This window comes from Lactuca sativa, chromosome 9 (assembly GCF_002870075.4).
Source record: "Lactuca sativa cultivar Salinas chromosome 9, Lsat_Salinas_v11, whole genome shotgun sequence".
Taxonomy (NCBI): domain Eukaryota; kingdom Viridiplantae; phylum Streptophyta; class Magnoliopsida; order Asterales; family Asteraceae; genus Lactuca; species Lactuca sativa.
Window position 1 is genome coordinate 183,847,864 of NC_056631.2, and position 12,293 is coordinate 183,860,156.

Below are 12,293 nucleotides of genomic sequence, written 5' to 3' on the forward strand. Positions count from 1 at the left end.
CTTGCTGGAATTGCTCCTAAAATCTTGATTAATGAGTTGAAGAAGATTCTCACTGACAAGGGCTACACCTATGGTTGAGTCCATGTGAAACAAATTCACCAAACTCTAAAAACTAAACCCTCGCATTATAGAGTTATTGACTTAGCTCTTCAATGTTTTGTTCGTGGTGATGTTTTTAAATAGTTTATAGACATGAGCCTTAGGTGCAGCAAGGTCCTAATGTTCAGAAAAAGAATGTCGAAGATTTGCTCTTTGCCTTAGCTATTGTAAGCTTTCAAGTAGCTGATATATGGTATCAATCTCATGTGATTTGTTAGGCACTGAAAAGAAAAAAGAAAATTGCCAACCAAAATCACTGTAAAGATGAAACAAAGAAAGAACCACATGATATATGTTCCCATTTTATAACCCATAATTAGGGTTATAAACGAATCAAACAAACACGAACGGTGTTTGTTCATGTTCGTTCGTTTAAGTTAACCAAACAAATAAACGAACGCGAAAGGTTAAACGAACGAGTTTTCTTGTTCATGTTTGTTCGTTTAACAAATTACATTGTTCATGTTCGTTTGTTACTGTTCGTGAACATGCTAACGAACGTTCACAAACATAATTGAATGAACGAAACCATTGTTCATGTTCGTTCGTTTAACTAAACGAACAAGAATTTGTGTTCATATTCGTTCATTTATTAAATAAACAAACATAAACGAATTTTCCGTCGAACGGTTATCCATAATCAGATCATGATAACTAACTATTTACAACTTTAAAGTTTAAAACAAAAGTTTAAACATACTTAAAATTGTATCTCGGGCACCCCACTTCGAATTGATAAATTAATAGTCAAAGATTTTATTATTTGATCTCTTCTTATAATTATTGTGTTAATACGTCCAAATGCCTTCTATATATTTGTCCAGAACAGGATTGAACTTTCAACCACTTAGAAAAGGGACACATTTCCAATACAATTTGATAACGTCAGGCCAAATGTCAATCTCACACTTCGGGTTTTCTCTTTCACTTTTTTTTTCTCCTTTCATTTCTTCCTTGCCTTGAACGATTTCTCTGCTATTGCAGCAATGTTAAAACTAAACTTATTATAAACATATAACTCTCAATAATACCAAATGAATATTATTTCCCATTTTTAACTTTTAACTATATAACGTTAACTCTATTCATTTTACAAAGTCCTTTACTTCTTTTCATTTCTATTGAATAAAACTTTATTACTAATTAAAAATATACGATCAAATATTCAAATTCGAATATAAATTAAATAAAAACGGTAAATGAATCTCTACTCATAAATTTATAAAAATACAATCTTACAAAATAAAACCTCTTTTATCGCGGATGTTATCAATCTCTAAATAAAAGATTAACAATACCTTTCACGTGCATAATTTGAAATTTACGTTTGATTTAGTAATTAACTTAAAAAAACAACTTAAGAGACAATTCATATGTTCTCATCAAAAGCTTTGAATGGTGTGCAAGTAGTTGACAAATACTCCGACGACTTTGCTCCGATTCAAAGCAAATAATTGTATAAATCTAGGCCCTCATTTACATAAGCATTGTGGCAAAATTTTGAGGCACCAACATCTACTCCCCTACATCTAAAAAAACATATTCCAAACACATCTAAAAATCTAAAGTGTACAATGTCCAGAAGTTCTATTCATCGAATCCTTGTGATCACTTTCATATTTCATGTATAATCCACAATTACTATTCGAATCCGATGAACAGACCTTCTGTAATCTGTACGGAGGTTCACAACCTTGATACGATTTCATGGGTATCAAATTTGATCTACTTGAAGCCCTGACTGTTGTATGATTATAATCAGGAGTGGTGCTATAAAGTGTGTTGAAGATTGAAGAAATTGGATCGTTGTCTGTATAATCAATGGTGCTGAATGAGTCACGGGTGCTTTCTGTAGTGAAAGATGCGTCGTCTGAGCTTGTGAAGATTGACCAATCGCTTGATGCTGCATCGGAAAAATCGGTACGTGGTGGGGGAATGTTTTGGGTTGTGATTGATTGGAATGCTTTTGGTTGTTGATTTATGGTTGGTTTTGGAGCTTTTGGGATCCGGTGTTTTTCGGAGATGGAGGAAGGTTTTGGTTTTGTGGAGTAGGTTTTTAGGGGACGAGGGGATGATCTGCGCATAAAAAAAATATATATTTGACATTTCAATCAAGTAAGTTGGTTGGATACTGTGTTTGGTGTGTATTGGACTGAGACCGTGTTAATGAAGCAGACAATATTTTGGTACGTGTGTTTGGGGTGTTGTAAATTGTATCAAGGATGGGTGCCCAACGCTCACAATATCTTTGTATGTTTGGGGTGTGGAAAAAAAAACAAAAATCTAAAAATTGTGACCGAAAACCAAACCGTTGTGAGAACAACGGTTTGGTTTTTTGGTTTTTACGAAAATTTAAAAACCGAAAAAACCAAACCGAACATAAATTTTGGTTTTTATAAAAAGTGTTCGGTTTGGTTTTGGTTTTTACAGATATAAAAACCAAACCGAACATAAAATTTGGATGTGTTACAAAAACTATTCAGTTTGGTTTTTACAGATATAAAAACCAAAAAAACCAAACTGAACATAAATGTTCGGTTTGGTTTACATATATTAAAACCAAACCAAACATAAATTTTGGTTTTTACAAAAAACTATTTGGTTTGGTTTGGTTTTTTACAGATATAAAAACCGGAAAAAAAAAAAAAAAACAAACAAACAAACCGAACATAAATATTGGTTTTTACAAAAATTGTTCGGTTTGTTTTGTTTTGTTTTGGTTTGGTTTGGTTTTTACAAATGTAAAAACCGAATAAACCAAACCGAACACAAACACTCAAAATGGCGTCATTTTGAGTTGTGTATCGGTTAATTAATTAACTACGTTGAAACTACAATAATTAACATGCATTTAAGGTTTCCATTTAATTATTAAAATAACGGACATGCATTTACGTAGGCTTGTATTATTTTCCAACAAACAAAGTTTTAACTACAAAATAGATGAATTACCTCATGTAGAACAATATATACGCCCCTTCTGACATCACTTGAGTCACAGACACCGGTTGAACATGTGTGTCATCTATCCTAAACCAATTGCCTCGAAGATCTTTCACATATGAAATATAATGACCCGAAAAAGACGCATTCATTGTGTCTAAATGAACAACAACTCCATAAAGCATGTAAAGTGGAGGCACATCATCTGTCCCAGTCATAAATGGAATCATATCCAACATGTCCGGAAATGTAATGCACTTATTTATCTTCCCATAACTCCCCTCCTTAAAAAAAACAACAAACTATTATTAAAAAACATGTCACATACATACATTACCTTATTTTACGCTAAAAAAGTCAAAAAAAAAAGTTAAAAAGATACCTGAAATCTCTTCAAGACAATTGTTAGAATGTTTGGAGCTTCTTGAATTGCTAATTGTTTTTGTGCTCGAACATATGCCGCACACCTTTTAATGGGAAATCAAACGTGTTATTATATTTACATTTTTATATAATCTTACTTTTGTTTCTTTTTGTTTTGTGTATTATTTATAGCATTCTAGTGATAAATCTTTTCATGTTAATATATGAATATAATTTTGACAAACCTTCCACATCGATACATGTTTTCTCCATCTAAATCCTCAGGGCTCGTGAATTGAGTCAATGCATCTTCTAATGATTCAACCCACCCGAAAATCTCTAATGTAAGATCCATTATGTTTTCATATCTATCGGATTCACGATGACATCTCAAGCACTTGACCTAGTTTTCATCGGAGCAAACTCGGTGAAATTGTTTAAAATAGAAAAAAGGGTTGAATGTGAGAAATAACAACGTACGTTTTTCATATATTTATGTATTATAGCATATCCTACTTTAACTTCCTTTTCTTTTTGCTACATACGATTGGTAGATTTTTTGAAGCAATGAAATGAAAGTAGGATGCTATAATACACAAATATATGAAAGTGATTGCTATTTCTTGCATTTAACCCTAGAAATTGTTTAAAATATAAAACAGGGTTAAATGCAAGAAATGGCTTTTACTTTCATATATTTGTGTATTATATCATCCTACTTCCACTTTATATTATTGCATTTTACTTTGTAAATGGTAGATTTTTCAAAGTACAATGCCTTAATAGAAAAGAAATGAAAGTATGATGTTATAATAAACAAATCAATGAAAGTAAATCGCTATTTCTTGTTTTTAACCCTAAAAACAAATGCAATAAATATGTTTTCCGATTCCACCTTTGATCGTAGTTGTCCCCCAAATGTATGTTGAATAAAAGTCGTTTCTTGCAATTTGGGATGAACTGCATCTTCTCCACCCGAACCCTCAAGACATATAGATTGCATCGAGGTAACTAAAAGCCTAAAACCAAAAAATACAAAATCAAACATAATTCAAAGGGTAAAAATGTAATTTTGAGCTTTCGACATACCTTAAAAACTCATGAGCATCTTCTTGACTCCCATCACCAATTTGGTTATTAACATTCCGCATATTCACAAGAATTCTACTAAGTGATAGTGGCTCTCCATTGTCACGTAACATTAATACGTGATGCTCAAGTTCACATATAAGACACCAACTTTTTGCACAACCTTAAATACAATAAAGAACAATTAGTGAATATATTTTATTGTTTTGAATTTTGATTGAAAAAGTAATTTGGAGAAAAGATTTTTTTTTTTTTTTTTGAATTACAAGCTCGAGAATGTGATCGGCGGAGTAAATAGATGGTCAACGGCTTCGTGGAGGTCAAACACTGCAGCACTGCATTCGCATAGCAGCTGGAGAACAAGTAGAATGGCAAAATTGTTTTTTAGTTATTTAGAGTAAATAACGAAAATGGTCCCTATGCTTTTTGACTTTACCGTGTTTAGTCCAAAATTGAAATATTTTTCGATTTTGGTCCCGTGGAGTTCGTGATGTAGGTTCTTATTTTAAGGTTTCATATTGATTTTGGTCTTTTATGTCAAGGTATCATGGACGAACACGGATATGAAACCTTGAAATAAGGACCAAGATTGAAAAAAGATTCTAATTTTGGACTAAACACGTTAAAAGTCAGAAAGCAAAGGGACCACTTTGTAGTTTATTCTTTACTATATTTGATAGTTAATGAAATCTTTCAGGGCATGTTTGTTACAAGAGAATTTGGGATCGGATGAGCTTTCTAGGGCTATTTTCGATGATGATGAATACAAGGGCATTTACGTCTTTTGCACATAAGAAATATTGAAATTGAGTCTTTGTCCCACCTTTTTGAGTGGAACAAAAAATTCAAAAAGGTGGGGTGGGGATAAAGACTCACTTTCAATCTTTCCTTATGTGAAAAAGACGTAAATGCCCTTGTATTCATCATCATCGAAAATAGCCCTAGAAAGCTTATCCAATCCCAAATTCCCTTGTAACAAACTCAGTGTAACTTTTGATTTATACATACACACACAAACACAAATACACACACACACATGCAAAATATGCAAAGTACCTATTCCCACAATTTACAAGCCCTCTTGGCAACAAATCAAAAGCTTCATATCGGAAGAACTTCACAAATTCTTCATATGGAAATAGCATCTAACATTACAAAAAGAAATCATTTAACCATATTACCATATTGACAACATGATAAAAAGATGCAATGATTTGATATTGAATTATTAATGAACTTACTTTTACTTTCTTATGTTTCTCAGTATTAGCTTCCACTCTATCATGCTTCGAAGACCTCTTTAAACCAATCATCTTCATGAATCCCTTATTGCCTTCATGAAGAGTGTTCATGTCCCCATGTCTAGAATCATCTGCATCACAATTACATATGAATATAACATTGTAAAATAATTGATATGAAATGAAAAATATAAGATTTTAAATTGCACCTAATAATACATCAGCAACTTGATCCATACTACCCCTTTCATAATCTTTCAACACTTTCACAGATGATTTGGTGGATTTATGCAATTTTGTATTACTTTTCTTTGCTTGGCTTCTTTCAGAACATTTTGTTGTGTGAATCTCATAATCCACATTTGATTCGACTTTTTCAACATCTAATAAATTTGTCCCATTTTGAGTTGACTTTTCTGAGTCAAATTTACTCGTTGTTGTATTACACGAATCCACATTACTTTTTTCTTGAATGTCTTCTTTAGATAACACAAGATGACCCCGTTTCTGGTAAAATAATCAGTATTTAGTAAATATAAAAAACAAAAAACAAAAACCCAAAAATATTTTCTATTAAAATATAAGAATTAAGAACCTTATATCGAGTGAAAGTTCCCTTTGATGGAATACTATCATATGAAGTGGAACATGTTTCTCCAAATGACTCTATTGTAACACTCTCTTCTTTTCTTGCTATTTCTTTGTTGAATTTGCAAGAATTATCATCTGAAAACGGTTTTTCAAGCTTGAAATTGGATTCAGAAAATTGTGAATCCGATTTTTCATTGAATTCATCAACAGATTCTTCATTTGAAGCTGAGTTTGGAGATGCACAACTGCTGTTGTACTCCAAGAATTGACACTCTTGTTTGTGAACTTGCCTCCAATGAATTATTTGACACTTTCCAGAACTACAAGAATAAAAAAGTCCAATTATGTTTCAAAGAAATAGCAATGTACTTTGTAATAAAGCATCCTACTTTCACTTTTTTTTGTTATTGTAGGAGTGAAAATGGCTTTATATTTGGATGAAACTAAGAAATGAATTAAAATACATTGTTATTTCTTGCATTTAACCTTTTCTTTTAAAGGATAAATGCAAGAAATATCAATATACTTTTGCTTATTAGTCAATTATATGATTTATATCATCCTGCTTCCATTTTTTTCTATTACATAATTACAACATTCCACTTCCAACTTTTTTTCCTTTTTAAACATTAAACTTCAAAAAACCTACACAATCATGAATGATTCCACTTCCAATTTTTTTTCTTAGGGTTAATCTCAAAAAAAACCTTATATTTCATGTTTTTTTTTCCGGATTAAACCTTAAATTCATTTTTTTGCATGAAAAAGACCTTGTATTTTTTCCATTTTTTCCGAAAAAGCCCTCAACTTTGTATTTTTTCCAAAAAAACCCTCAACCTTCTAAATTCTCCCAAATAAACCTTCAACTTTTTTACTTTTTCTCGAAAAAAAACCTCACATTTTACAAATTTTTTCGAAAAAGATGACTAAAAGTGCCAGATTGGAAAAAATGAAAAAATACAAGGTCTTTTTCAGGCAAAAGGTAAATCAAAGGTGTAAAAACACAAACTATAAGTAAGTTCTTTTTTGAGATTAACCCTTCTTTCTTATAGCAGTTAAAAACTTAAAATTCCTTTCTATATTGACAACATTGCTTAAGATTTCCCATAACACAATGTTTCAATAGAAAGAAACAAAAGAGTATAACATGCTATACGAAACAAATCAATAAAAGTAAACCACTTTCCAATTTCTTTTTCTACAATCTTTCTTAAAGATTCTTGATGTTAAACATACATTACATACCAATATCGAACCGATTTGCAACGAGAGCATCGAGTTTTAGCTTGAGCAAAACATTTAGCACATTTATGAACCGAATTGTTGGATTTTGACATGGGAACAACAACAACAGGAATAACAACAGCAGCAGCAGCAGCAGCAGCAATAGTAGTAGTAGCCATGGATGATGATTCTACTTGAAAAGCTTCTTCTGCAGCAATTTGAGCAAGCTCATTTATCCTCTCTTTCTTTTTAGAAGACTCACTCCATTTTCCTAATAAGATGTAAGCAACAAGAGGAAGCACAACCAACACCAAAAACAAGGCTGGCAAGTCTGTTTCCCTTGGCTGGAGCATGTCCCCACCAGCATACTCATGTCCTGTTCAAAGTTTAATCTTTCAAATTAGTGAATTCACTTCAATTTTTTTTCATGTGTTTCTTAAGGAATGAATTGATCATGTTTTGATGTTTGTGTGGATAAAGGCTATGTTTGGTGTACTAACTGAAAAGTTAGCTGTTAAATAAAAACTTAGGCGATGTTTCGCATACTAGCTGTTAGCTGAAAAGTTAGCTGATAGCTGAAAAGCTAGCTGTTAAATAAAACGTTAGCTGATAGCAGAAAAGCTAGTTGTTAAATAAAGAGTTAGCTGATAGCTGAAAAGCTAGCTGATAGTTGAAAAGCTAGTTGTTAAATAAAAAGTTAGCTGATAGCTCAAAAGCTAGTTGTTAAATAAAAAGTTAGCTGATAGCTCAAAAGCTAGTTGATAAAAAATGATGTTTGGTAAAACTAGCTGAAAAGCTAGTTGAAAGATATAAAATGACTTAAAAGGGCATTTAAAAAAATGTGTTTCTATAATTAATGAATGGGTATATTTGGAAAATTTTGAAAAAGGACCTAAAAAGCTGGTCTAAGTAGCTTTTTAAAAATCTAGCTTATAAGCTACTTTTTAGCTTGCCAAACATAACAATTTAAAAAAGCTCAACACACCAAACACAGCCAAAGTGTTAGAATATTTTATACATAAGGTTTGTTTCTTTTAACATGAGAATAGTTGAGTGGAAAAAATAAGGGCAGATAGGTAAATGGTTGGTGTTTTATATATAACTTGTTAATTCAATGTAACCGGATTAAGTCAAAAAGAAACAACCATATATAGATATCCAGATTAAGTGCTTAACTCATAAAGCTTATTGAGTTAAAAAGAAAAAGGCACTTTGATAGAAAAAGCTAATAACCACTAGCTTATAATACATGTCAATAAAATCACACTTTACAGGTATCTTTTTTACATCTATTACAAGTTTAATCTTACGAATTAGTGAACTAATCTCAGTTTTCACAACAACAATAAAAGAAACAGCTATAACTCCTAAGTGGTGCACAAAAAAAGTATGTAACAGAACTTGAAATTCATATAAATCTTAGAAGAAATAGATCGATAACAAGAAGAAAGTTTATATATTCAAGCAATGACCTCACTTGCTTTCCCTTTTTACCCTTTTGAGTTAACCATTTAGGGAAAAGTGGAAACTTGGATCATATTAAGGAAAGAATTAGAAACACAGACAAAATCATATATTAGGTGTTTCTATTTGTATCGAATCAAATGACACTACAATTCCTTAAAATGATGAAACCCTACATTCATTCAACAACACATAAAAAGAACCTTCAAATTTGTTCAAGTTTAACAAGGAAACTTAGAATTAGTTAAAAGTTCAACAAGATTTTTGGCATACTCTGATGTGGGCAATAAATTGTTTCTTTGATAAAATTAAATTCCCAAGTTTTTAAGAAGTTTATCATGTCATAAAGTACTCTAATTATGTGCTAACAATTCATTAATCTCAAGTTGTGATTTGTGAACCTAACACTTGAATATTCACTGATGCTGCATTATACAATCCAACAATCACATTAAATTCCAAGAAAAGAGGAAAATCCCACGACAAACACAGAGATTTCACTGAAATTTTTTGAAAAAAAAACCTAAAAATCGATTTTTTTACGAAACCCAGAACCAAAAAACAAATACTTCAAAAGATCAGATGGAATTAAGCAAAAATCTATAAGCATTAAATCCCTGGAGAATTGAAACAAGCGTAAACCCTCATTTTCTTCCTAAACAATGGCATTTATCAAGAAAAAATATGAAAAGGAAACACAAAGTAATCAAATTTCCACGAAACCCGAGACAGAAATTGAAGAAATCAAGCAAAAAACCGGAAGATAGATTCGAATTGAAGAACCCTATACCTAAAATCGCTGAGGAAGAAGAAAGTCCGATGAAACAAACCCGTGCTCCTCTTTCCTCTGAAAAAAATCGACAGACAATGGAGAAAAGATTCCTTCTTTGGCGTCAAGAAGTCCTGTTTACACACACTCTCTCTCTTTCTCTCTCTCCTGTTTACGTGAATATGTCCAAATGTTGTTGCTAACTTCATACACAGTTCACACACCTCTCAGTCTCTCACTCCCTTTTTACCACTTTGAGATTCGTGACGTTTTTATATTCTACAGAAACTGTTGTTCCAACAGCTTTGTGGGTTGTAGCGATTGTGCATTATTTTCTTATAATTAACTTCATAATATTCGGTAAAATCTTTTAGATTTTACTTTTATTAACGATTAAGTTATAATGTTGTTTTTTTTTTTAAATAGACATAATATAAGCAATTGTCTATTAAGAAAATGGATAATCTTATAAAAATCCAACATATTTTCATCGAAATCTTAAAAAAATCATTATATTATTTTTTTTGTACGTTAAAACCCTTATATTTTTTAAAATGTATTATTTAAGACATTGAGCTCGGTAAATCCTAGATAGCCAAAAATGTTAGGTACTCGATTCTTAACGTTTTTATTGTTACAATTCATTAGATTAAAAAAAATTAAAAAATATAAGGGTTTAAATGCACTAAAAAAATAATATAATGGTTTTTTTAATCCTTTCATGAAAATAGAATAGGCTTTTCTAAGCTCAGAAAACCTTAAATAAGAATTTTAGAAAATATAAGGATTTTTGTGTACTAAAAAAATAATATAATAGTTTTTTTAAGCATTTGATGAAAATATGTTGGGATTTTCTAAGGTTATAAAACCTGATAGTTAGTTTATATATTTGAGATTTAAGTCCGTAATTTTCAATTTTAACCGTTTTATTTTTTACGATAAAGTCATGATATAGGTTTTTTTTTAATAAAGAAAGAGAGAGAGTAATATTTTACTAAATATTTGTGTATTCTATTTGTCTCATAGATTGTATTATTTTTATTGGTCATTTAATGGTATTCTCTTAGGCTGTTTTGTCTTACTAAAATATTAAAATTTGATTGACAAAAATAAAATTAGAAATAAAGAATATAGTAATGTTATGGTAAGATAATGATATTAGGTAGAGAGAAATATTGACAATAATATCATCTATAAAACAGAAAAAAAAAATACAGTACAATCATATCACAGTAAGATAATATAAAACACGTATAATATGTTGTATTATTTCAATTGCATAATATCATGTCTTAGATAGAATAAAATAAGTTATAGTAAGATAATATTTTTTTGTCATTTTATGTTAAAATATAAAATGACTTTATCATTAATGAATCTAAAATATAAAGATTTTTCCAGAAATTGTTGGCTAAAATTCAATATTAGCAGCTATAGTCACAATTTTGTAAACGATGGTATGTTTCTTGTCCTTTTCTTTAAACAATTGCGGGTATTTTGGTATTTTTTGTTCAAAAAATACCAAAATCATGATTTTATCATTATTGGGCCTAAAATTTATAGGAACTTTACTGGATATTTCCATAAATAAAAGTGATTTTATAAATTCAAAATCAAGAGATATTGATAAATACATTAAAATATGAAAAGACAACATTAAACTGTAATTTTTTCATATTGAACTTGCAATAGTTATAAGAAAAATTATGTTGATCCTTGGACTTCAAAAGAAAGATAATTCGAGTTAAATGAGTAGCTTTATTAGGTCTTCCTTGAAACCCTCCATGGGATGCTTCACTCAAGTATATGAGAAAGATGATTGGAGTTAAATTACTCATTTAACCTTCAAAATTGTCCTTTTATAAGTTTACATAACATATAATGAGAAGTGTACATGCAAACATAAATCTACAAGCAATGAGAAGGTGAAATATACGTACATGCAATACGCACTAAATTTGTGCAAGCTAATACTCTTAGATGATTGGAGTTAAATTACTTATTTAATCTTCAAAATTGTCTTTTTGTAAGTTTATATAACATATAATGAGAAATGTACATGCAAACACAAATCTATAAGCAATGAGAAAGTGAAATATACGTGCGTGCAATATGTACTAAATTTGTGCAAGCTAATACTTTTAGAGGACACACATAAGATCAAATTCATATTCAAACAACATGTAACTAAAAACATATGTTTTATGTTACAAGATATGATTCATATTCAAATAATTAAGCAACTAATTTTCTAATAATCTATAATTTCCAAATAAAAATCCTTATCAGTGAGTACAAAAAAAATTATATTTCTAAACCTCAAATTGAGTTCTTTCTATTGCACCAAGATTGGCCTTTTAGGATATTACTAATTTACAATAAAGAGGACTACCACAAATGCAATCTACTAAATATATGTGGGAAACAAATTATATATGTGTAACATTCCAAAACATAGAACAAAAATTTTCATTTTTAATGGTAATAAAATCATCCCAATTTCATTCAAG

The 12,293-nt window shown here is 30.2% G+C and overlaps 1 protein-coding gene across 1 annotated transcript; it reads right to left on the bottom strand.

The window, feature by feature from the left end:
* Nucleotides 1-1,456: 1,456 nt before the first annotated feature.
* Nucleotides 1,457-10,019, bottom strand: LOC111905066 (ubiquitin carboxyl-terminal hydrolase 15). Its single transcript, XM_023900749.3, has 13 exons — nucleotides 9,805-10,019; nucleotides 7,572-7,926; nucleotides 6,331-6,646; nucleotides 5,945-6,242; nucleotides 5,736-5,866; nucleotides 5,551-5,639; nucleotides 4,761-4,846; nucleotides 4,495-4,657; nucleotides 4,301-4,424; nucleotides 3,651-3,808; nucleotides 3,425-3,509; nucleotides 3,052-3,326; nucleotides 1,457-2,175 (listed from the first exon to the last, which is right to left on the bottom strand). The coding sequence occupies exons 2-13, from the start codon at nucleotides 7,901-7,903 to the stop codon at nucleotides 1,662-1,664; spliced, it is 2,571 nt and encodes an 856-aa protein (XP_023756517.1). The 5' UTR covers nucleotides 7,904-7,926; nucleotides 9,805-10,019; the 3' UTR covers nucleotides 1,457-1,661.
* Between the last annotated feature and the right edge of the window lie 2,274 nt (nucleotides 10,020-12,293).

What these genes read in the sequence shown, in the direction of transcription:
- LOC111905066 (XM_023900749.3), bottom strand. Translation starts at nt 7,903, where the DNA reads ATGCTCCAGCCAAGGGAAACAGACTTGCCAGCCTTGTTTTTGGTGTTG. An exon ending in GGGGACAACTACGATCAAAG is followed by an intron (nt 3,809 to 4,300) that starts GTGGAATCGGAA and finishes GATGAAAACTAG; the next exon opens with GTCAAGTGCTTGAGATGTCA. An exon ending in AACATGTATCGATGTGGAAG is followed by an intron (nt 3,510 to 3,650) that starts GTTTGTCAAAAT and finishes TCCCATTAAAAG; the next exon opens with GTGTGCGGCATATGTTCGAG.